The sequence below is a fragment of the Manihot esculenta genome, chromosome 4, assembly GCF_001659605.2.
Source record: "Manihot esculenta cultivar AM560-2 chromosome 4, M.esculenta_v8, whole genome shotgun sequence".
Classification (NCBI taxonomy): Eukaryota; Viridiplantae; Streptophyta; class Magnoliopsida; order Malpighiales; family Euphorbiaceae; genus Manihot; species Manihot esculenta.
The window spans coordinates 30186709-30212982 of record NC_035164.2 but is presented as its reverse complement, the minus strand read 5'-3'; the positions used below and the strand labels follow the sequence as shown (position 1 = coordinate 30212982).

General features: G+C 36.6%; 5 protein-coding genes across 6 annotated transcripts; 2 read left to right on the top strand and 3 right to left on the bottom strand.

Annotated features, from left to right (window-relative positions):
- The first annotated feature begins 546 nt into the window (after positions 1-546).
- Positions 547-1957, top strand: LOC110613106 (probable xyloglucan endotransglucosylase/hydrolase protein 5). The gene is made up of 4 exons (XM_021754055.2): positions 547-788; positions 880-980; positions 1071-1264; positions 1339-1957. Exons 1-4 carry the CDS (start codon positions 602-604, stop codon positions 1736-1738), a joined length of 882 nt encoding a protein of 293 aa, XP_021609747.1. The 5' UTR covers positions 547-601; the 3' UTR covers positions 1739-1957.
- Positions 1958-5220: 3263 nt separating this feature from the next.
- LOC110613875 (tyrosine--tRNA ligase, chloroplastic/mitochondrial) lies at positions 5221-7062 on the bottom strand. The gene has a single exon (XM_021755251.2). It carries the CDS (start codon positions 6978-6980, stop codon positions 5460-5462), a length of 1521 nt encoding a protein of 506 aa, XP_021610943.1. The 5' UTR covers positions 6981-7062; the 3' UTR covers positions 5221-5459.
- A 5926-nt stretch (positions 7063-12988) lies between these two features.
- On the bottom strand, positions 12989-15528 carry LOC110613869 (glyceraldehyde-3-phosphate dehydrogenase A, chloroplastic). The gene is made up of 5 exons (XM_021755237.2): positions 15195-15528; positions 14986-15102; positions 14139-14443; positions 13786-14030; positions 12989-13678 (listed from the first exon to the last, which is right to left on the bottom strand). The coding sequence occupies exons 1-5, from the start codon at positions 15234-15236 to the stop codon at positions 13176-13178; spliced, it is 1212 nt and encodes a 403-aa protein (XP_021610929.1). The 5' UTR covers positions 15237-15528; the 3' UTR covers positions 12989-13175.
- Positions 15529-19568: 4040 nt separating this feature from the next.
- LOC110613844 (heavy metal-associated isoprenylated plant protein 35) lies at positions 19569-20739 on the top strand. The gene is made up of 3 exons (XM_021755201.2): positions 19569-19661; positions 19756-19834; positions 19914-20739. The coding sequence occupies exons 1-3, from the start codon at positions 19638-19640 to the stop codon at positions 20576-20578; spliced, it is 768 nt and encodes a 255-aa protein (XP_021610893.1). The 5' UTR covers positions 19569-19637; the 3' UTR covers positions 20579-20739.
- A 2104-nt stretch (positions 20740-22843) lies between these two features.
- Positions 22844-25584, bottom strand: LOC110613843 (WD repeat-containing protein LWD1). 2 transcript variants are annotated; one of them, XM_021755198.2, is made up of 2 exons: positions 24364-25584; positions 22844-23126 (listed from the first exon to the last, which is right to left on the bottom strand). In XM_021755198.2, the coding sequence occupies exon 1, from the start codon at positions 25462-25464 to the stop codon at positions 24424-24426; it is 1041 nt and encodes a 346-aa protein (XP_021610890.1). In that variant the 5' UTR covers positions 25465-25584; the 3' UTR covers positions 22844-23126; positions 24364-24423. The 2 variants fall into 2 exon arrangements, with proteins under 2 accessions (XP_021610890.1, XP_021610891.1); XM_021755199.2 differs by lacking the exon at positions 22844-23126 and adding an exon at positions 23167-24174.
- Positions 25585-26274: the final 690 nt, after the last annotated feature.

Below are 26274 nucleotides of genomic sequence, written 5' to 3'. Positions count from 1 at the left end.
TCCTATTTTTCTGCTTTTCCTCTTTTGCCCATACCAGGTGTTGTCTGAGAGTGACCGGATGATTTCCTCTCCTCTCTTAAACTTATGGGGTAATATATTTGTTGGTTGCGGTTACAGTTACAGTTACAGACAGAATACATGTGGGTGTTGTCGGAACTGTGAATGGAGATTGGAGGGGTGGCCTTTCAAATGAGATCATATAGTAATGGGGATTCCTAAACTGTTATCTAAATTTACAACAAATCAGTGACGTGGACCAATGCCTTTTTCTCTCATTAAATGCTTCACTCTTCTATTCCTCCCCTTTTGCTCATTTTATGGTGGACACTCCCCTAAAACTTTGTACCAACACCCCCATGTGCCAAACTTATAAAATAATTAATTAATAAAATTTTTTAAATAATTTTTTTTAGAAGGACTAAATAACAATTCTCCCACTTAATCATTTAGTTTTTTCAATTCTTTTTTCCTTTTCAGTAATTAAAGTGTAAAAAATGAATATAATAAATTTTCCTCTTTCTGGGCATCTCCTATATATATGTGCACATTTTGAACGAATCTTGAACATGTGAGACTTCTCGTCACACACACAGAGACAGATATGGCTTCTTTTCTATGGACTCTGTGCCTGAGTTTCCTCCTTTTGGCTTCTGTAAGCACGGCAGCTGCACCGAGGAAGCCCGTCGATGTGCCTTTTGGTCGCAACTATGCACCAACATGGGCTTTTGATCACATCAAGTACTTCAATGGAGGTTCTGAGATTCAGCTCACACTTGACAAGTACACTGGTATGTAATGCAATGTATCAAATTCCATTGCTGATTCTACCCATTTTCCAGGAAAATATTTTCTCACTGTTTTCTCTTCTCTTTTTGGCAGGGACTGGCTTTCAATCCAAGGGCTCTTACTTGTTTGGTCATTTTAGCATGCACATAAAGATGGTTCCAGGGGATTCTGCTGGAACTGTAACTGCTTTCTATGTAAGTCCTTTCATCCATTTTTAACAAAATACTAGGTTTCTTCCTTCTTCAGATGAATATATTACAGTCCAAAATCATTGGTTGATGCAGTTATCTTCGCAAAACTCCGAGCATGACGAGATAGACTTTGAGTTCTTGGGAAACAGAACAGGACAGCCCTACATCTTGCAAACAAATGTGTTCACAGGAGGCAAGGGAGACAGAGAACAGAGAATTTATCTATGGTTTGATCCGACAAAAGAATACCACACTTACTCTGTTTTGTGGAACATGTATCAGATTGTGTAAGCTCCATCTTCTCTACTCCGAAAAATTTCATGTCCAACATTGGAATTCTTACATTTTCTTCCTCCTCCAGGTTCTTTGTCGATGATGTGCCAATCAGGGTGTTCAAGAACAGCAAAGATTTGGGAGTGAGATACCCATTTAACCAGCCAATGAAGTTATACTCTAGCCTGTGGAATGCAGACGATTGGGCTACGAGGGGTGGCCTGGAGAAAACAGACTGGTCCAAAGCACCCTTTATAGCCTCCTACAAGGGATTCCACATAGATGGCTGTGAAGCTTCAGTGAATGCCAAGTTCTGTGAGACACAAGGCAAGCGTTGGTGGGATCAAAGGGAGTTCCAGGATCTTGATGCTGCTCAATACCGGAGACTCAGGTGGGTTCGCCAGAAGTACACCATTTACAACTACTGCACTGATCGGGTCCGGTTTCCAGCTGCCGCTCCTGAATGCAAGCGCGACCGTGACATCTGATCTCTTAAGCTAGCCCAGAAGAGGTTGAAGGGTTCAATCTCTAACACCTGCAAAAGAACATTATGCATTTGTGTCTTTAATCGGTTGCCTTCATTCAAAGTATTATAGCAGAGTTCTGCCATTTTATCAATCTTTTTATCTGTATGATCATATTTGTTTTGACTGGATTATATAAAATGGATTGCAGTGGAATCTGTAGCCCTTCAATTTTCTTTTCTTTATCTTGTATTCTTTTTGGGGGTGAGGAAGTTGATTCTTGTGAAATGATGGCTCCATCAGTCACATGATCTATAGTTTACTCTCTAATGGTCATTTTCCTGCAAATTCAACTCTTACATTGCCACATGAACAGGACAGAAACTGAGTCGAGTAAGAAAATGACATGCTTAAATTACTTGAATCTAATTCATGTGATCCCATAACTTGGTTCAATGTCAGAAATCTGGCCGATCACTCATTAGCAAAGCAGCAGGGCATCAGCAAAGCATTGTGGAGTCACTTGGGCAATCTCGGGTTCGACTCCCCGCCTCTCCCACTTAGTCTATGGATTAAACTATCTGCCAATCGATCTTGAAAAAAATTGTCAGAAATCTGGGATTAATATTTTCAATCTGCAGATCCTAATTCCTCTATTGGTTTACTGGATAACACAGACTCGAATCCATATGCAGCTGTGTGTGCGCTGTGCTGCGAGTTGCACTAGAAAACAATATACAAATTTCAAGGATAATGCATAGCGGTCAAACTTAAACACTGAAAATTGCTATTGTAATAGCAAGATCATGTGAGGTTTATTGAGTGCCCTGAGCCAAAGTCACCGAAAGCAGGATAAATGAGGCAATCAATTATATTTAATCATCCAATAAAGTATAAAATAGGGAGCAAATAGTAAACTATTAATGGAGTATCTCTCGGGTATTGTGGCAACAGAAGGCAGAGAAGTCTAGGCCCTCTAGTTCAGTGGTCCAAAGCACCAAATGATTCTATCCCAGATAAGGATCGAGTCTCCCTCCCCTTTGTAGACTGCTATTAAAAAGACTTTAAAAAATGCTTCAATGCATGGTTAAAAAAAAAAAAAAAACAGAAGGGAGAGAAAATGGTTCCTTCAACTTCACAGCATCCAGAGATATAGGTAAAATTGAGTAATATTCTATTCAAATCGAAAACATTGACTCAACTTATGTAATTTGAAAATTTAATTTGATTCCGAAATAAAATGATTCAGTTTAATTTTAAATCTTGATAATTTTGATTTATCCAGTTCGATTTGATTTTGATAAAAAAAAAAATAGTTAAACCAAACTGGATGATCTTGTATTTAATTTAAATCATTGTTTATTCAATTTAAATTATGGTAGATTTTATAAAATAAGGATATATTGAGGTCAAATTAATCAAAATACAAGAAATCAGTTCATAATCAATTTTTGAATCAAACCAAACTAAATTGGACCAGTTTGATTTGATTCTCTCAATGGTACATATCGATTCTGATTTTCATATTTAAAAAATTCAGTTATTTCGATTTTGATTAGCTCGTATCCAGGCCTAAATATGAAACCCTTTCATGCAAATAACGTCCTGGAATGGGAAGTAACAGCATTTGAACATCCAAAATTCTATTAAAACCATTCGTTCAAAGAAAGGATCTGTCTTCTTCCTGAAGCAAAAATGCCTCAGAGCAGTATGAGGAAAGCCACAAAATCTGAAATACTCCATTTCCATTAAGAAAAAGATCAAGTCTTTACTTGGCCAAGAAATTGATCACCCAAAAACAAGAGTTTTGTCTCTAGATGATGGGCAGCAGATTTAGCAGTATTATACAAGCAGATCTGAGAATTATTTGTATGAAAAACTTTTTAAAGAAAGAATCTAGAGATTACAAATCAGTATGTGGTTCCAAGAAAATGAGATAACACATGCATGTGATAAAAGATCTGTAACTGACCCTCATCCTGTGTCGCCCCCCAAAAAGGAGAAGAAATATTTTAAACAACAGACATCTTCTATTCAAAGTTCATGTGGCATGCAAACAGGGGAATACCTTGTGTTTTGGCTAATATGAACTTCAAGGATGGCATACTATCTGACAAGATCTGGTGAGAATATCAAGAAAAATGTGGAATTTCAAGTAATGACGATGTTCTCTGAAAATAAACTAAATTATTTAAAATGTATCAAAAATCATACCAATGATATATTGACTGGAGGGTTAGTGGGATGAGGGCCTGAAAATTCAGTTCCATCAACAATAAAAGAAGCAATGAAACCTTGCTGCCTGCAGAAGTTTCACGCTTCACAGTCTCTCAACCCAAAGAAAGCTGCAGGGAATGCCAAGATTCAACTTTGGACGTCAAGAAAAGGTTCCATGCATGCTTCTTTGTATTCAAAAGTGAGAATTCGGCTAACCATGTACCATATACACGTAAAGTTTCATGGTGCATCCCAGTACAATGCCAGCCAATGAAATAGAATAGATTACTGGAGCAGAAGTGGCCAAATTTTTTAGAAAAATGTGAAGCTGGAACCTGCTATTTCAGGTAACATGCTAAACACCAATAACACAAAATTTCATGACTGTCTCAACATTATTGAAAAATGAAAGGGAAATATTTGAGAAAAAAAGGAATTTTCATAGCTCTGTTTTGGGGAGGTAGAGGGAAAATAGGAGGAAATCAAAGGGAAAAAAAGGATATGGGACCACATGATATGAGGACAAAAGTGTAAACCCATTTTCCCTTTTTCCCTTCTCCATTTTCCTCCCTATCCCAAACAGAGCCTACTAAGATCAGCCATCAGTCTCAATGTTTACCCAAAAGTTAGGACATTGGGTATTAGGTTGTGACAATAAATTGCAATATCCCTAGTCTCTTCTCATCCATATTTCAATTTTTGATGAGTTTGTCAAGAAAACCTAAAATCTTGTTACCTTCTTCCTGCAACCATTAGTTTGTAACTTCACAAATGAGATGTTAAACATTATCTATTAACCATTTGTATACTTAACTATACAACTTTTTACAATCAAAGTTCCAAGGAAATTTCAAGCCTCAATTCTGAATTCTTCTCCATTCTCATTCCCAATTAATAACGTTCAATTCTTCCAATCTTAAATTGAAGATAGCTTCTTGTAGTTACCTGGTTATGCCATTTGACACATCAAATTCAAGTGCCTCTAAAATGCATAGCAATATAATCTCTTTCCATTCTCAACTCTTTGTACTTCTATCAGATGCAAATCATACATCAGATAGAGAATAGCTGACGCAAAGCCAAAGATCATATATCCAACTCTTTGTAGTTTTCTTACTGGGTTGCATATGAATATGTGTGTTGGCTGAATTTTTCCCATATCGCCACAGTTATATTTCTAATATCCAACCTTAATCTACCTCATTATTCACAAAATCAACCATCCAAGAAACTAAATGGACCTTTCTGTAGTCTAAAGTTACTAAATATACAGAAGAAAAAGAAGAGGATGATAAGAACTAAGCAGCAGGAAATGCTGTGTTTGGTTAAAATATCAATAGGTGCAAGATCATTGTTCAATATTTTCCCAAGAAAGTAGTACAGTAACCGCAAAATTTTGCAACCAAGCTTCAGATATGACCGCTTAAAGTCACTTCTATGGAGAAGCTCGCCACCCCATAATTCAGAAAAAAATTCACAAGATAGAGAAATAATTTGTAGCAACTTATAAATTGTGCAACGATAGCAATCAAGATATTCGTACAATGACCTTGTTCTTCTTGCCTGCAGATAAAAGGAGAACTTTTCCATCCACAATATCTTCAGGCTCAATTCTCTTATTTTCAGTGTCAACTCTGCAATTGTTCAAGTAGAGACCCCCTTGCTTCAACAGACGACGCGCAGATGATTTACTCTCAAGCAAGCCAGCAGAAACCGAAAGATCAACAAGAGAAAGATTAAGGACCTGATCATACGCCAAAGAACAGGATGGAACATCCTCAGCAATGCCCTCAATAGTTTTCCAGTCCAGCTTAGTCTCAGCTCCAGGTCTCAAAGCTTCAGTGGCCTTAAGAGCCTCACTAAGTCCATCTTCACCATGAACAAAACGGGTTACTTCTTCAGCAAGCCTACGCTGAGCTGTGTTTGGCACATAGCCAGGTCTCTTCATTTCCTTCTCCAACTCATCAATCTCATCCAAGTCCAAGAAAGTAAGTATCCTGAGGAACCTAATAACATCAGCATCAGGTACAGAGAAAAAGTACTGATAAAACTTGTATGGAGATAAGAAGGATGGGGAAAGCCAAATGGCACCATCCTCTGACTTGCCAAATTTGGTGCCATCACTCTTCAACAGAAGAGGGAATGTCAAACCATGAGCCTCAGCTCCATCTTGTGGTTGAAGAATTTTTCGGATAAGTTCAGTCCCAGCAGTTATATTGCCCCACTGATCACTTCCTCCAATCTGAACATTAACACCCTCGTTTTTGAAAAGGTAAAGGAAGTCATATCCCTGCAAGAGCTGGTAAGAGAACTCAGTATAACTCATTCCTTGTTCAGATTCAAGCCTCTTCTTCACACTCTCCTTAGCAATCATGGTACCCACACGAGCATATCTTCCTACTTGTTTCAAGAAATCCAGTAACCTAAACTCTTTCCACCAATCATAATTGTTCATAACCACAATTGAGTTGTTCAAATTCATATTCATATTGAATATTCTAGTCAGTGCATTAGTAATCCCAAGGGTATTCTTTTCCAATGTATCGACATCAAGTTCTGGCCTTTCCAGGCTCTTACCTGAGGGGTCACCGATTCTGGCGGTGGCACCACCAATCAAGGCAACGGCTTTGTGACCGCACCTTTGGAACCAAGAGAGAACAATGATGCCAAGAAGATTACCCAAGTGCAAGCTCTCGGCTGTGGGATCGAAACCGCAGTAAACTTTGAGAGTAGAGTTAGAAGTAGAAGAAGCGGACCTGAGATTGTCGCTGGTGAGGGATTCAAGCAAGCCCCTTTCCTCGAGGATATCGACGACGTTGGGTCGGCGAATTGCGTCGTGGGTTCGCGTGGTTGAAGCTTGCTGGGTAGGGGAGTGAAGGGACCTCACAGGAGGAAGAGAGGAGGAAAAGAAGATAGGACGGTTTTTTGGGAGATTTGGGTTTAAGGAGAGTGTAAATTTGGGAGAAAGAGAGAGAGAGAACGGAGAGGACCAGAGTTTGAGATGCGATGGAGTGGAGCATATGACGGTTCTTGCAGCAGCGGCCGCCATTGTACTCTGGGCTTTGCTCACTCAACGACCGTTTTTTGTGTCTTCGGCTAACCCATCATTCATGGGTTGAAATTGAACATAACGCTTATCAATTCAATCCCACAAAATTTTATAAAATTTAATTGAATTCTATTTATTTGATATGATCCTTACTCTCTTTTTTTTTTTCGAAAAGAAATTATTTTTACTATTTACAAAGATATGTCAAATTTATTCATTTTTTTGAAAAATTACTTAAGTTGTATATAATTTAAATTTGATATAAATTCATAATGAAAAATTATTTTTTTAAAACAAAAATATATTATATCAAAGTAAGTTACAAAACCATTGAAAGAAAATTACAAATAAAAATGGGAGAAATAGACCACAAATTGTACTCTAATCCACTCAAGTTTTTATGTTTTGTATTTAGTTGGACAATACTACCTCAGGACCGTCGGGCTTCCTTTGCCCTGAGCGAGGCCGGACTCAAAAGGAGAATAATAGCCCAAAACCCATCAAGTCCTCCTTAAACAAGACCGACCCAGCGCTTCAGATCTCGATCCGGACACGCGGGGTAGGCCAGGTCCCCCATGAACCCGCGTCCAATAAAAAGAAGTCCAACCCATTGAAGTGATGTGGGAAAGAATAGTAGGCCCAAACACCTCACAGCCCTACCCGCATGCGTACGGGAGAATTAAATGGCCGCCTGGCATGGTAAGGAGCCCTGACACATTCGTACGTACGGAGCTGAGTGACAGAGACAGCTAGCATTGTAACAGAGAGGCAGATATACATCACAGGGAAAAAAAAGTGAGGAGTTTTCTTCTTCTTTTCTCCTTCCGGGACTCCATTTTTATTTTTCTCTCTGCAACTCTTGCCTAAATATACTACTCTTATTCATAAAATCTGACTTGAACGTCGGAGGGTCTCCACCGGGGCATCCCCGGTAGACCCCTGACCGTTTTTTCTTATTTTGCAGGTCCTTTCATCAAATAAAACATGGAGCGACCCATTTGATGGACCCATATGATAAACCAAAAAGAAAACCAGAAGCGATTGGGGCAAGTGATCTGCCCAAATCACTGCCCCAATCACACTGACAGCAGAAACAGACAGCAGAGGCGGGAAAAGTGCAGGGAACCGAAATTCGAATTTTGAGAAGTCCAAATCCAACTCAATCACTGCCAACACAATTCCAAGAGCCACAAAAGAGTTTCTCACCTAAGAAATTCCATTTGCAATTAAATTCAACATCAAAAGATGAATCAAAAACCAAATCAAAAAGGGATTTCAAAACCCTAGATGGATGGGATTCTTCAGCTATAAAAGAGCAGCCTCCAAACCAGCAAAGGGACATCATCTCAGCATCCTCTCCTCCTCGGGAATTCTGCAGAAATACAACAGAACTTACTTTCTTCTTTTCTTCTCTTCTTTTGTGTATTTTTGTCCACCATAAGTGGCTAAAATAATTCCTTTCTAGTTGAAGTTGGAAAATTCATATTTGTGATGAATTGGGAGATTTAAATCTCCATTGTTAAACTTCTATTTATTTTCAATATTTATGCAATTTGATCTTTCTATAATTGTTGCTTTGCTTTTGGAATCAATTTAGGCCTATTGCTTTTAATTGCTTGAGTAACAATTGTTTGAATAATTTAGGTCCGTAATTGCTTAGATTATTTAAACACACATTTAATCAAGTTGCATAATCTAAACTTGACCACGCGGTTGGCAAGGTTAGAATTAGGTTTCTCTAAGTTTTGATGCAGTTAACAGTTGTTCGATACTAAAAGCCCCAAGGACGTTCCTTGGTAACTTGTTAACTAGTGTTTGATTAGCGAACGTTTCCTAATCAAACTAGAACTAAGGAGGAATTTGGATTGTAAGAAGCGTCTTCCACATCCTAAACTAATTTATTGAAATAAATAGGAATGTTAAAGAATCAATGATCAATTCTAAAGAATCAATGATCAATTCTAAACAATCTGAAATAGATCCATATTTCAACTAAAAGCTTTTCTCTTATTGATTTACTCATCTTTAAATTATTTGCTTTCTATTGTTAATTAGCTTTAGTACATCTTCAAAACAAAACCCCCTTTTTATTTTTGCTATTTACTTGCCTTAGTCATTATTAGGAAGATATTTGTTGTCAAATCCCTGTGGTTCGACCCTATTGCCACTATCTACAAGTTAATTGTTGATTGTTTAATAGGAGCAAAATTTCAAGATCGAAATACTTGTTTATGAGTATAAATTTTAATCTTTTCTGTAAAAGAAAAAAAAAAGAATGTGTAATATATACATTTGTTGAAGTTGTGAGGTGGCCGTGTATATATTGTCAATGTGAGAGGGGCAGATCAGCTATAAAATCCCAGGGCATGAGGTCGGATGGGACACGATTCATGGCCATCCAACTTAGTTGCAGACAACGCCCCTCAAGTATCGGGGCAACCTGAAGACAATAAGAAATGATCAAATATCCAGGCAGATCAAGGTGGATGAATTCAGACTCTGTATGTCATCCAGCTCGAAGGCAATGTGAACTGAGATACCCCGGGTCGGCATGGTCGGCATTAGTCTGTCTAACCGTCGAGAGGACGACTGATCAAGCACCACTAATAGGACCATCAATGGTTTCGCTGGCCGGAGTAGCAAGACTGAAAAGAAGATCGGCAAATCCAACAATCACAGTATTATTACACGTCGAGGTCGCAAACAAGATCGGACTCGCATTTCAAGTCGGATGGAATGATGTTGTAGAGCAGCCAGGCGCGACTCATAGCCATCCAATTTGGTTGGACAACAGCGCCTCTCAAGCATCAGTGCGATAGGGATACAATGGGAAATCATCAATTGCCACGATCATGAGAGAGGAGCTCGGACTGCAGCAAGTCGGCCAAATACCGAAATTATCAATTTTTCAAGATTGAGTTTGAGGGAATTGGAGTAAAGTGATGTATCAACGCAACTCATACAAAAGTGGCCGACGTGGCTCTTAATTACTGGGAGGTAAGTACCCAAATTCTTTATAACAATGCCATCATAAATGATTTATTAGCTTACGCACGATCCACTACTACTGCAAGCAATTAATTATTAATCATCATCATCGAAATCTGAAATATAGAGTTAAAGCGTCTTGTGCGACATATTATTTATTGATGAATATTATTGAATTAACAACGAGCCTCCTCGTTATATATGCTATGTGCAAGCTCTTATTTTGCAGAAAGAATTATGAATCACTGAGATGACGAAGCGACAGTAAGGCCACAGAGCCCGAATTTTGCGCAAGACCTAAAGGAGGAAAACGGCCGGCGAAGATCTCAAAGATCTCCCGGAGCAAAAACGGCCGACGAGATTCCTAAGATCTCCTGGAGCAACAAAAACCGGGATCCCCAAGATCTCCAGGTGCAACAAGCAAAAACAACTCATAAAAACGCAGCCCCGATCTCACAAAAACTGGGGTCCTAGACAATAAACGAAAAGCTTAATTCGACCTCCACAAGGAGCTTGAATCTTAAGGTAAAGAGACTTTGATCTCACACAACAGCTAAAAGTGCCAAAGCGCCGTGCTGATCTTAGGAGGGTACTGAAACAGAAATAAAAAATCTGAAAAGAGCTCGGATTCAGGCTAATAAGACCTAGATCTCGCAAAATAGCCAGCATATAATGAAATTAAACTAAGGCGCCCCAACGCCTGTATCATGTAGCAATACGATCTACTAACGGCTAATGCAAGGCTCGCGGCGCTAAAGCGCCAAAGCACCATGCCGATCTCAAGAAAATGAGCTCGGTACTGGTAAATCCAATAAGCAGACCGAATTAAGGCGAGGCGAATCCTAAGCAAAATGCATACCAAAATACAGAACCAAACAAAGAATTAGGGGCAATCATAAGAGGCATCAACCTCGAGAATTAACTACTGGCACTAAACCAACTCAGCTAGCCTAGAGAGAGGTCTAGGCAGCCAAGAGTCCGTAAAACGCTTGAGGGCAGACAACCCATAAAACACTCAGGGGCAGTAGGAAGCCCTGACTTATTAGGATACAAAAGAATCGAACCGCAGTATGGTCAAGTCCAAAACAGATAGTCCAACCTCTTCAATCTAGGGTCGATCTCCCCAGAAGCTTGGAAGGGCTTTATGTCTGTAACGGCAAGGCTATAAGCCTATAAAAGAAAAGTCAAAACCGAACAAACAAATAGTTAGACAGCCTGTATAAGGCTCGACAAAAAGCAAGAAATTAAGTCCGACTTCACAAAAGAGCTCGAGGCACCAAAGTGAAGAAAGTGAACTTCCGAACTCTCGAGCTCGCGATACAAGCAGCGTCACAGGCTATAGGCATAAAAGCCTAAGCAAAAAGCAAAGAGCCGAGCTCCCAGCTCGGATGAACTCGCGACATGAAAACACTCAAATAGAATAAAGCTAAGTATAGAAGAAATAACAGGGAACCAAGCTCCCTCTATGAAAAGGCCCACAAATGCAGGAACGCATAAAAGGATAAACGAAGGCGAAAGATCGTGCTCACAGCTCGGATTAACTCACAATAAATAAACATTTAGCAAGGATAACCCAGGAAGAGGAAAACGACAAAAGACCGAGCTCTCTATCCTAGTGGAACACACAGCTCAAACCGCACTGACTGCCAGAAGGTTATCTCAAGAGGGACAAGGTGTCCGAGCTCGTAACAAGAACAAGATTTAAAATCGTCTAAAGTGGGGCACTCATACAAATAAGACATTTCTCTAGGTAATATATATTCGAGCTCGCAACACTGACGAGATTGTGAGTAAAAAACAGAAATGCCCTCATGGGAGTAAGAAAAACTCGCAAGTCAGAAGCTTAACCAGACTCCGAGCTCTTAGCCTGGGTCAGTTCGACTAGTAAAGTCCCAGTAGAGCCGGCCTGGTCTATCAAGTAAGTAAAATTGACAAAATCATAAGACAGTCTGAGTAGAAAATAATGACGAGGCACAGACCGAGGTGAAATATCATTCATCATCAAATACACATCTCCGGATCGCCATACATTCAAACATCAAATTAGAAAGACAGAAATAAAAATGCAAGGAAAAAACGCTTTTGACAGGAGCAGTTCTCGGGCCATGCGGTCATATATAGAATTCAAGGATTTACCCCCTCGCCACTCATGTAATAACTGCCGAGGAGGTAAAGGGGCAATTGGTGACCGCCAGGCTTCCTTTGCCCTGAGCGAGGCCGGGCCCAAGAGGAGAACAATAGCCCAAAGCCCATCAAGTCCTCCTTAAGCAAGACCGACCCAGCGCTTTAGATCTCGATCCGGACACGCGGGGTAGGCCAGATCCCCCATGAGCCCGGGTCCAATAAAAAGAAGTCCAACCCATTGAAGTGATGTGGGAAAGAATAGTAGGCCCAAACACCTCGCAGCCCTACCCGCATGCACACTGGGGAGAATTAAATGGCCGCCTGGCATGGTAAGGAGCCCTGACACATCGTACGTACGGAGCTGAGTGACAGAGACAGCTAACATTGTAACAGAGAGGCAGATATACATCACAGGAAAAAGAAAGAGAGGAGTTTTCTTCTTCTTTTCTCCTTCCGGGACTCCATTTTTATTTTTCTCTCTGCAACTCTTGCCTAAATATACTACTCTTATTCATAAAATCTGACTTGAACGTCAGAGGGTCTCCACCGGGGCATCCCCGGTAGACCCCTGACCGTTTTTTCTTATTTTGCAGGTCCTTTCATCAAATAGAACATGGAGCGACCCATTTGATGAACACATATGATGAACCAAGAAGAAAACCAGATCTATCATGATCGATCATGGAGCAGGAGGAGAAAAAGATTTATCACTACCAAAATCATCCAGCAAATTGTAATTTATTCATTTCAAAATTCTAAATTTCATTTATTCATTTCAAATTGAATTCGATATTGAATTTGATTTAGACTCAAAATTAAATCGATTTAATTGAATGATGAGTCATATTTCTGCTCTTTGGATTTCATATCTTTCATCTACCTGGTCAAGCAAGATATTAATTGAAGCAAATTTCTTGATGCTTATTGCAGAAATTGAGAGCAAAATGGTTCAATTCCACCATATGATTATACATTGTAGACAAAAATAGAAATGGGAAACCCCAACTAGAAAGAGAGATGATCATGAGGGCACAAGAATCAGAAAATTACATTGCACAGACATGAAACCAAATTCTATCACATTCACTTCCAGTTATTGGCAACAATGTCTGCCAAATCCACAACCCTTTGAGAGTAACCCCATTCATTATCATACCAAGCAATCACCTTCACCATATCATCTCCCATAACCATGGTCAGGGATGAATCCACCGTTGATGATACGTCTGAGCACCTGAAGTCGACGGAAACAAGAGGCTCGTCACACACTGACAGGATACCCTTCAGCTCCTTCTCAGCACTTTCTCTGAATGCAGCGTTTACCTCTTCTGCAAATGTCTTTTTTGATACCTGCACCACCAGGTCCACAACCGAGACGTTTGGTGTCGGTACACGCAGAGCGATGCCGTTCAGTTTGCCTTTCAGAGTTGGAAGGACAAGGGCAACTGCCTTTGCTGCACCAGTTGAAGTTGGAACAATGTTTAGAGCTGCAGCTCGTGCCCGTCTGAGGTCACGGTGGCTGGCGTCCAGTAGCCTCTGGTCACCGGTGTATGAGTGAGTTGTAGTCATGGTTCCCTTGATGATGCCTGAAACCAGCCCGCAAGTTGTCATTCAATTTTCATTGGTTCATTCATATTTTCTCAGGGGCTCATTCTTAAAGAAAAGGGATAGAAGAAGAGAGACATTTGATTACCAAACTTCTGGTCGAGGACCTTGACAAAGGGAGCAAGACAGTTGGTAGTGCAAGAAGCATTGCTGATGATAGGCTCATCAGGATTGTAGGCATCAGCATTAACTCCGACGACGTAGGTAGGGATATCGCCCTTGCCAGGGGCTGTGATGAGCACCTTCTTGGCGCCTGCCTGAATGTGTTTTCCAGCACCGTCTCTATCCACGAAAACTCCGGTGCCTTCAATCACCAGGTCGATTCCCAAGTCCCTGAATACCACCGCGAATAATTAAGTTCATATATTCAGAGTAAATGCAATCCCAAGCAGAATAAGAAAGGAAAAGGAAAGAGACGCGAGACAGACTCTCATAGCTTACTTCCAAGGAAGGTTGACGGGGTTGCGGTCGGAGACAACCTTGATGACCTTGCCGTCGACAGAGATGCCATTCTCAGCAGGCTGAACATCAGCTTCGAAGATACCAAGTGTAGAGTCGTACTTGAGGAGATGAGAGGCCTGCTTGATACCGCCAGTGTCGTTGATGGCAATGACATCCAGAGGAGAATCCTTGCGCCCATGCCAGCACCTCAAGAAGTTCCTGCCAATCCGACCAAAGCCATTTATGGCCACTTTTAACTTGGCCTCAGCTGCAGTTTTCCTGTATCCTCCATTGCTACTCCCGACCTGATTGATAGTCAAATATATGAAAATTAAGATGTCACCAATCAAAATTATCTGACAGATATCAGCTCCTACTTGTCATCAGCTGAAAATATTTAACTTCTCGTTCTAAACAACATTCTTAAAGCAACAAGAACTGAAATATTGCCTAGAGCGCTTAGTCAGTTCTGTTAAAAGGCATCTAACTCAATATCGAGGTCTCGAGTTTGATCACGTCCCCGTTTAGAAAAAAAAGGAACTAAAATATTGGCTTAGTAGCCCAGCCCCTTATGTTCTGTCTTGTAGTATCAAGAGGTCATGTGTTCAATCTTAGATATCCTGTAATACCTCAAATCATTTTCTAGCTAATGAAGCAAATTCAGAACTGAAAAAGCTAAAAACGTTGGAAGAAATTCCCATTTGACAAATTCTGTATTCAATGTACTAATTCTGTATTCAATTGGCATAAATATAAACTCAAATACATGGTTTCTCACTTGATAAATAGTGGCATGCATGCATTAAAATGCCTAGTTTATTAGTTAATATAGAGATATGAAACTCACAGCAGAAGTCTGGAAAGCAACAATAGAGAGGAAGTCATCAGAAGTTTTCTTGGAAAAGGGAAGGACAGCAGCAGAGTTGCGGAGGCCTGAGAATTCTTGGAACCCTTTTCCATTTCCCTGAAGTAGTGCAAATAAAAACAAACCAATGATGATATGCTACACACAAGCTCTGATCAGTGCAACATAACAAAAGAACTAAGAAGAGGAACCTGAAGGGAAGGTTTGGCTACAGAAAGAGTAGCCGAGGCCATAATGGACGACGCACAGAAACCAGAAATTTCTGCAGAGGCTAAAATTCTAGCAGCAGTGTTGAGTAGAGCGAATTGAGTTTAAGTGGGTGGTGGATGTTTTAGAGAGGAAGGAATTGAAATAAGAAAGGATGAGATTATGGATAGCCTCATATTCAATGTATGGCTGTGGTTCTTCTTTGTTTTTGTGTCTTCCAATATCTATTTTCCCATACAGTATTTTCCATTGTGGGATTTTGTTTTATATACTGCATATAACATGGCTTCTTTTTTTTTTTTTGCTCAAATTCTTCTCAATCTTCTGGCCGATAAAATCAAGATTTTAAAGTATGAATTGCCTGTTTATTTTGCATTTTTGATTTATGAATGTAACTTTTTATTATGTTATCTACAATTAAAAAGAGGTTTTGAAAAAAATAAATAAATAAATGAAAGGCAAAGCAGTTTGAGCCAAAAACGAGATGGGATAGTATTTAATTGTTATTATCACTGAATCACATGTTGAGTTTAGATAACAGTGCAGTAGGATGAATGGACAATTTTCGTTTGTCTTTGTTTGGCTATTTCTGCCGCTGACATCTTCCAGTTTCCACATAAAATCACAACCAATGCTCTCGTGTATAGGCCTAATCCTAAACATTCATGTGTGAAGAGATGGGAAGTATGGGTAACTTTTTTATGGGGTTCTTCATTCTTTCCAAGCCCACGTTTGGACATAATTGGACCCGGACAAACCCAATTAAACTAAAGCCCATCACTAAACAGTTTACTACTTATTCTGATTGATACTAGCTTAATCAGATTCGATGGGTCACCTCTTCCAACGAACAGCAGATATGCAAGAAAAGCAACAGCGTGGAAAGAGAACACAGGCCGAAACATGGGTGAAACTTCGGAGGCATGCTTCAATCCCTACATGAACGAGAACTGAAAGAACATTGCCCACGTACATGAGATGCTCAAAACGGACAGCATCGAGATGACCTTGGAGCATAAGACAAGAAGGGTGACATTGGCATAGAGGAAAAACGAAAGACAGAGAAAAGCCTTGGCCTTCACCGGTGGCTGATGGCGTTTAGTTGTCAATATTTTTCATTATGTATATGTGATTTTTATAAAAATAATAATATTTTGGTCGTGTCTCGATTGCTTGCTTTATTAAGGTTGTGTTCAGAAGACGATGGAATGCTTATTTTTGCATGAAACAGAATTTTAAATGATGTGTAGTAATTTCTATATATATATATTTTATAAAAAAATCCATTAACGAATTTGAAAAGCTTGGAGGTATAGAGAGTTTGAAGTCCACTGAAAATGAAGAGAGACCAGAATATTCCAAAGACAACCTAACACAAGTAACCTAGACAATTTCAAAAAAATAAATTAATTAATAAAAATGGAAAAGCAATGAATCTTTGATAAAAGAAGAGGTCCCCAAAACATATGCATGCTACTCCAGACATATCGCACAATATCCTTTTTCTATTACAATTTCTCTCTCTCTCTCTCTTTTCTTTTTTTTTTTTTTTTTTTTGCTACTTGCTTTAAATCCCCTTTACATACCATTTTTTTTTATTTTTCTGTTTTTCTTTTTCTTTTTTTTATATTTTTCTATTTTCTTCATTCTATTTATTATTAGCATGCATTTTAAATTTTCTTTTATCAATTAATATTTAACTCTATTAACACCCTCAAATGTTTGATGTTGATGATATAGGAGATTCATTTAACTTACTCTGGTTTGAAATAATTTTTTTAAAAAAAATTACAAGAATTTAATTCAAATTTTTTATCTAAAATAAAAGAATTACTTTCTTTTTCAATTTACAAAATTTTTATTTTTTAAAAAAAAAAGAGTAAATTACAGTTTAATCCTTTTAATTTAATGAAATATTTATTTTAATTTGTGTACTTTTAAAAATCTACAATTTAATCTTTTATATTAAAAAAAAACTATAATTTAATCCCCACTATTGAAATATGAATTAACTTGCATTAATTTTCATAAAAATAATTTAAATACTTTTATCCCTACCGATTGCAGAGAAAAAATTAAAAAAATTAAACTATTAATTTATTAAATATTATATAGTTGGGTTCACGATAAATACTACAATGCAATCCAATTAATGCTCAATTAGACGGATGATGTTGACACCACACTGTTACGATTGACGGTATAGACTAAATAAGTCTATACTAATTAAGTGTTTTATTATTTAATTTTTATAATATAAAAAAATTTATTAATTGGTTTCTTAATTTTATATAAATATATATTAATTAATTTTTTGTATTAGATGTTTTAATTTTTTTAATATTTAATTATTAAAATTAATAAAATAACTAATTAATAAATTTTTTTAAAAAAAAATAAATATTTTAATGTATTTTTTAAAAATAAAAATTATCAAATAAATTTTAATATATTATAATCACTAAATAATAATTTTTTTCTAATAATAATAATAGAAATAATAATAATAGATGCATTGATTTGATTCAAAAGAAAAGGCAATGCACAGTAGGGGAGAGGCACGTTCAATGCCTAATAAATTATGGAATCTCATCAACTCTTAATAATTTAATCACATCATACCAAATCTTGCATCTGTTCCCTTCATCTTTCTACTCCATTTTTATAGGTCAATAATTCCACGTGTACGGTTCATATGCTCTTGCACTTACCCCTTTTCTTTTTATTTTGATTTTGCTTATGACTTCCATTTCTATAATCATAAAATAAAGCTAAAGAAAGTAATTACTGATTGATTATAATTAATTTTATAATACTTAGACCGAATATAGGATCCTTGTTGTCATTACTTGGCTATTCAAAAACAAATTCAACTTAACAGAGCTAAAGAACATACCTCCTCAAATATCTCATAATTCATACTTTTTCTTTCTAATCGGTTTCGATTTGAATTCAAAATCTGTAAAAAATTTTCACGATTATTACAATATATTGATATATTTCTTTCGATCATATATTTTTTATGCTATTTAATTTTTTTAATTGGTAATTACAAGGAAAAAAAAGTAAAAGAAATGCAAATTATTAAGCTTTTCTTAAAGGGGGATTCCATTTCTTTTAATATAAGTTTTGCATGACAAGGATTCTCTTATCACAAATTTCACTACAGATCTGAAATTTTCAAGAATCCAAATTTCTGTAGCTTAATAATTAATATTCTGTATTGTTTTTTTAAAAAATTCATCTCCAAATATTGTAATTATTTACAAATAAGTATTATATATTTTTTTAAAATTAATTTTACTTATTTATTAAATTTAATATTTTAAAATAAATTAATAAAATAAAAATAAAATCAAGAATCTTACCACAATACACATTGAAATTCAAGTCGAAAGAGTTCTTTCTAATTTAGTTTATTCCTTCTCAATAATTTTTTTTATTAATTAGGATAAAAAGGAGATATCAGATTTTTTATTTTATTTTTATTTTATTATTTTTCGTATATAAAATATTAAAATTTAATAAATAAAGAGATTAATTTTTAAATATAAAAACTTATTAATAATTATAATATTCAGAAATCAATCTATAAAAATATGAGATTAATTTTAATTGAAAAGTATAAAATTTAAATTAAAAAATTATTTTATTAATCAAATAAAATTTAATGAACTAAATTTAAAATTATAGGCACTAAAATATAATTTTCACTAAATTATAATTTATTAATAATATTTAATGGTATTAAAAAAAAAACTCACTTTGCGAAATGCGTCAACCGTATGGAATCATTTTTATTATAAATTAAAATATAATAAATAATTATTAATGAATGAGAAAAAATAATAACTAATATAATAAATATTTTCCCGATCAATAGAATAGAGGGGACTACCACTTATCATTGCTCTTGTAAGAAAGGAAAGGATGCTAATAAAAACTCTCCTTAGAGTTTTGGAGAGAGAGGGTTTTGGTTCCTACAAGTGGCTGACCAAATCAACAGAATCTCATATGTGGCAGATATCACCTGTTAACGAGCAAGGCAAGGTCCTAGAAATGAACTAAAGTACATAGTACTTAAGGGTCACCTGTGTTTTTAAGACACTACACTGGTAAAGTGAGAATGTTAAAATAAGGGCAACATAGCTCAAGTGCTGAAACAATTTTTGCATATATTTTTTGCTTACAGAGAAAGCTGTCCGCTAATTACTTTTGCGTTGGAACTACACAGAGCAGAAAACCATATATAATAAATTAAACGAACTCAAATTATTCTTCAATGGACCCCTCTGCTCTGATTTTTGGTGCATATAAATTCAGCATTAAGTTCCCACTAGTCATTGCAGAAAAAGCTCTTTTCACTCTCTTTTCTTCTTCTTTCCAGGCTCTTCCTGCTCCTGTTTTACGTTTCTTGTTCAGGATATATGTCTAAGGAAGCTGACCTGAAGGTGCCAATTCCGGACAACATCTCTCTCTTTCTGTCTAGTTTTCTTGTTCTGTTTCCTCTGTTATACACTTAACTCTTGGTTTGATTGATTCCAGAAGACTGAACTGAAGGTTTCTGTCATCTGCTGTGATGGCTGCAAGAGAAAAGTCAAGAAAGTTTTACAGAGTATTGAAGGTAACTAATGAATGATAAGCTCTCATTAGTTTGTTGTTCAGGATGCCTCTGCTGATTTGTCCTGAAACTTATTTATCAGGTGTTCTGAAGACTGAAATTGATACTTTACAACCAAAAGTTACAGTCTTGGGAAACGTGGATCCACAAATTCTGATAAGAAAACTCCTGAAAGCTGGAAAACAAGCAGAACTCTGGAGCCAAGGAAGTCAGAATGCCGGAAAAGAAAAGAAAGAAGCAGAAACCCCAATAACAAAGGAGAAAGAGAAACCAAAATCCGATTGTGATCAAGCAAAATCCTCAAATTCATCATCCAATTCTACTGATAAGAACAAAGAGATTAAAAATGGTGGGGATGGAAATGATAACAAATCTCCAAAGAAGGAACAGAAGGACACAACAACATGTTCCAATGTGAATTCTTCTTCCAACCCTGAAATTGTCAAGACAGAACATCCTCTGCCTCCGATCCCACAACCAAGTGAGACAAAGTTCCCAAGCATGTTTCAGGATTTGGGTAATGTCTGCAGTTGGAATCAGTGTTATTACAAGGTTGAGCCTTATACAGTTGCTGTACCTTATTATGCATTACCTTCATACACAGTTGGTCCCCTGTCTCCATCCTGCTATGGACAAGAGTTCCTAAACCAGGGGAGACCAGTGTTTCAGCCGCCATTCCAGGGCCCAGCAGTAAGAGTTGGAGATTACTTTAGTGATGAAAATACCATGGGATGTCATGTAATGTGAGACCTCCAATTTATCCTTAGGGTGGCTAATTCATTCAACTATACCTTTTGTAGTTTATGAGAACTTCTGTAATACTTATTTATTGGCAATCTAATTCCTTGGACTCCATGACTTCGCCGGAGAAAAACATCTAGCCGGTATCCTATTCCAACTTCTGATTTATATATATGGACATAAACACAAAGTAGAGGGAAAAAATGACATTAAATTCTTTGAATATAAAATCTATGTTCACAAATAAGAATTTTCTCTACAATATAAAGAAAAATAATGCAATCACTTAAATTTTTCAAAATTTACTATGTATTCCTCGAACTCTTACAAATTCATAAATATTTATATTAGTTTGTATCCAACCACATAAAATATTTTATTCCCATAATATGAAGATTAGGTGTGACAATTCTGACAATAAACAAAATATATAGCCAAATCTCAGGTCATATCACAACATTCCCTAGTATAGGTTTTGCATGTAAGAGTAACTGGAGGGTTTTTTGGTCAATTTGTTAAAGAGGAAGTGATGGCAAAGATTTAAATTCAGGAAGTCTTGTAAGACAATCACTCAAACGTTTAAGTTAATGAGCTAATGGCAAAAATTGGAGATCTTGAAGTGCAGAGTATACCCAACAGAGGAATAACCTAAGCAATAAAAAGAAATATGGATTATGGACAATGTGAATTCAATTAAAAAAAAAAAAAGAGATTTATAATCAATTAGATTAAATATTTACGTCTAAATTCATGTATTTAGGAGCTTGATAATAATTTTCCTTTTTTTTTTTTAAATTTTTAACAGTACAGACTTGTTGAAACATGGTGTCTTAAAAGTGAAAACGATAACTTGAAAGAAAGACTTTACAGGAGAAGAGCAAAAGGAGGCAACTAGCAGCCTATGCTTTTTGTGGTGTTCTTTTAGTGCTTTCTCCATTCGCCACATCTATAAATTCGAGTTCAACTTGATTTCCCTTATTTACATATAAAGGATTCCTTGTGATAGAGTCAAGAAAAGTGGAAGTAATTGACTCAAACATTCCATCTTAGCTTCTTTGGTTGCTTTACCACTAAAGCCAATGCCAAATTGTAATTAGTGAAGTTAAATTTATCTTTTGCCTACTAGGAGCATAGGACTTCACTTTAGGAACTTGTTCTACTCTTGTGCCAGTGGAGGGGCATCTCATTAACTTCACATTTTACGCGGCTATAATTGTCCTAATCTTACATACTGGTTACTAATAGATTACGATTAATTCTGATTAGGGTTTGAATTCAAATTTTGAAGATGTTTGTATTACCATTGAATTAAAACTAACTGGTATTATCAATTTATATTGATAAAAAGTACGCAATTTTTAGTTCTATTTTAAAATGAATTTATGGTTATTAAATTTGTTAAAAGATTCAATATATATTGCAAATAATTAAGCAAAAAATTAATTTTATTTTTTCTATTTAATAACGGACCATAAAAGCTTAAAAGTCTAAATATATATTTTGGGTACTTTGGTTTAAAATATTTGAATACAGAAGGAAATAATTTATAAAAATTAATTTGAGAGTAAATAACTGAGTTCTTAATTTATATACTTCTATGGACATAAAAAAGAAGAAATTTGCAGGAAAAACTCATTTTGCAATTGAAAGAACATATATACGTGTGAATTTGGCTTGATTATGTTAACAAGGGAATCCTTTCAGACAGGGTTACATTTTTTTGAGATACACGTTTAAAACTTAAGATTTCCGACTTTAAACAATTAAAAATCGATTTGGACTAATTAATAAAAAAAATAGAAAAATATTAATCCCAAGTAATTTTTTTTTATAAAAAAAACAGCATTATTTTTCCAACATAAAGAGGAAAAATGCTCAGAGGAAAAAAACACAGCTTAAATTAATGAATGTAACTGATTAGAGCATAATTTTAGTCTTAACACACAAACCCAGCAATGCTCATTTGAATCAATCATCTGGTGAACTATTTATATTAATATTTGGTCCCACACCATAAGTGCTCCAAATATAAATTGATGTATTATCTTCACAACACGATGATTATAAACAATCCATTATCAATTGTTCATCAGCTAGCATGCTCAAGTCAGCTAGCTAGATTTCTATATTGCTTGACAAAAAATCACCTTTGATTACGTATAATTTATGCCATGCTGCTTGATGACTTCTGCTAAGGATTGCATCACTAACAAGTCCGAAAGGTAGGAAGAGAATTGCATGGTAGACAGAATTAGAGAGAGAGAGAGAGAGAGAGGAAGAAAGAAATTATTGATTCGCATTCTTAATTCTTGGAATGCTTTACATTAGAGCTTGAAAGCTCTATTTATACAGTTTGCAGCTTCCCCTCTCGGCAGTTAAAACAGGACTCTAATAGCTTCTTCCAACACCTCTTCCCTCCTTCACTCCACTACCTAACAACTTTACCTTATTCCTAAACCTTCTACAAACACTTTCCTTTCCCAAAGTTTCAAGTAATGATCCCACAAGTAAATAAAACTGCTACCACTGGGCTACCACTGGGAGTCTGGTACACCTAACATATACATAAAGAGAGAAAGAAAGAACGCAAACAGTAGAAAAGGAAAATATCAGCTATAATAGCTTTTTAAAAAGAAATACACACGTCCAAGAACAGAAAACAGAGAAAGGAAAATAAATATTAGCCTAGTCCTTATAATCACAAGAAACACACAAAAAAATGCACTGTTCAAGCCCTTCTCTTCTGTACTAGCATATAGGTCTATTGCTTCCACATTCCTTGACAGGAGAACAAATTATGTTTCCTTTGACAAATCCTCATCCACTTCCACCTTCCACTTTCACCTCAGGAAAGTAAAACACAATATTTCCAGTTTATCTTGCCAAATATCGAACTAAGCAAACCTCCTAGAATTATTGTTTCCTTTCTCCTCCATAAAAACATGAAAGTTCCAATTGAACTACCAAGTACCAACCTTTACCTAGGCTGCATTTCTCAGATTCCAACCATCAGACTTCAAGAAAATTATTTGGAACTAACATAATGCTATCACAACTCTTGCCACAATAGTAAATCTTATGAATTTAGGGTGAGGAGCAACCAATTCATCCTCTCTCATATGCTACCAGAAAAGGAAAATTGTATTTTCTTCCCCCAACTCCAAATAGCCCAGATGTGTAATATCTGTAGTTCTACATAATTTTGCTATGCCTACTACAATATAATGGAAAAATAAGGAACGACAAAATATTGTAGTTACTTAAACTAGAGGCATTACAATATAGAGATGGGACCCTCAACCATTTACATGCCTATTAAGGCAAAAACCTTCAACCAATGCAGAATAGTGAAAGAAGATAGCGGTATCAGCCATCAAATTGAGTTTGAATTCAGCACGTAAAATATAATAATACGAGGTGGTCCATATAAGGGAATTGCCACAAGGAGTTGCAACTTAACTTTCTCCAGTCTATCTTCCCAGTCTAGGTCCCAAAATTGACAGTTGAACCACCTTTTGGTTTTATAGTCAGAGTGACTAGCGATAATGCAGAATCTTTCCATCCAGACCTTGCTGTTGGAATATGCTTATGCATTCTACTACCTGAGCTCATCAATTATTGATGAGATTTGGCCGTTTAGATGCTTGTGTAGAACAAACAGAACATGAAAAAACTGGGAAATCACATGAAAGGAGGCTAAAAAGCTTGCATCGTAAAACTAATTTTAAGCATTTTAATATCACAAGTTGAAGACCAGTCAGTATTAGGTATAAATCAAGCAATTCTTTTACCTTGTTAACTAGCAAATTGCATTTTTTCTGCAGGTAGATAATAGTATATGAATTGCAGTATCAAACCCTGAGAATCTGCAGCTTAGTAGAGAAGGCAATAGCAACCCAATCAGGCTGAGAAGAAGACCACTGCAGCTGCTCAATTTCAGCCCCCGCAGTGTAAGCAAGAATGGGATCCAATCCACCCTCAACGGGCTGCCCCATGGAGGAGAGGTCCCAAATCAAGGCCTGGGAATCATCCCCAGCAGTGCAAATGTGGCAAGAGCTGTGTGGAGCCCAAGCAAGAGCATTGACGCTAGCGTGGTGCCTCTGCAACTCCACCACAGGGAGAGTCGGGAACCGGATGTCCAGAACCACCACCTTGGCACTGTCCATGATGATGGTAGCCATGTACCTCGGGTCCTGCTTATTCCATCCTAGTCGCACCAAGGGGGTGTCAGGCTCCGAGCTCTCATATATGATGGTGGAATGCTCCTTATCGCGAAGGTCGAAAACCCTAACGGAACCGTCAGCGGAGACAGACGCGAAAACACCGACCCCGCCCCAGGCGATGTCGTAAACCTCCTTATCGTGAGCGATGAGCTGAGTATCAACGGTCTCACGCTCGATATCCCAGATGGTGCAGGTAGTATCGATGCTCGAAGTGCCGATGCGCTTGGGATCCACCTCATTCCAGTCAAACGAAGTGATAGGCCCACAGAACTCGCTACTCTTGTTACCATTAAGCACGCTCTTAAGCTCCACACGCGACTGGTCATCGCCGATACGCCACAGGCGGAGGAAATCGCTGGAAGTGGCCAAGAGATCAGGCTTCTGGCACTCTTTATCAGGAATAAACATGGTCTTAGTGGGCGGGTAAGGGTGTTCGAAAGAAAGGTTGGGGTCGGGACGGATCTCGCCGTTGGAATCGTCGAGCTGGACAACCTCGACCCTGTTAGGGTACTGCTCGAGGAGGCTGGCAATGGCGAGTCGGTACTTCTTGTCACGGCGGACGCTCCAGTTCATGGCATAAATGTGCCAGGGAGCTTCGTAGGTGTAGATCTCCGATCGCTTCTGCTGCTCATCGGAGCCGTCTTGATTCGGATCACTGCTCGCACCCATCAAATTTTATTTTCCCCCTCCGTTTGGATTATGAAATCGGATAATTCTGATTTGGAAGGCCAGGAGTAGAGACTAGAGACGAAACTGGTATGTTCTCGAATTCTAATTCGCTCCGTTTCAACCATTCATCAAAAAATTCAAATAAATTTTTAAACAATTTTGCACGTAAATAACTATTTAGTAATCTGAGAAACATATTAGTTAAATTATTAATTTTAAAAAAATTCATTAAAACATCTTAATATGTTAAAATATTTATTAATCAATATTTTATTAATTTTACACATTAACTATTTTATTATTTTATTTTTATAATATAAATAAAATTCATTGATCTTTAATTTATACAAATTAAATTAAATTGAGGATATGGTATATTAAATTTTTTGGATACTTAATAATTAAAATTAATAAAAATATTAATTAATAAATTTTCTAATACCTTATAAATATTTTAATATATTTTTTTAAAAAAAATAACTAATAAAATTTATTATACTATAAAAATTAAATAGTAATTCTTCTGTAAAAAATCAATTCAAATAAATTTTTCATTCTAACTAAAATTATGAAAGTTGTGCATTTTCTAAAATATATATACATATATTATATAGTAAGCATTCGGTAGAGAGAAATTATAATATGGTCTCTAACTTTTATTATGAATACTAATTTAGTTTATATATTTTAAAAATTAAATTATTTAATTGTGATTTCGTCCATCTTTATATTGGATTTAAAATTAAATTATTGGAATAGAAAAATAATAAAATAAATTTGATGAAAAAAAAAAGAACAGGAAGCTATGGT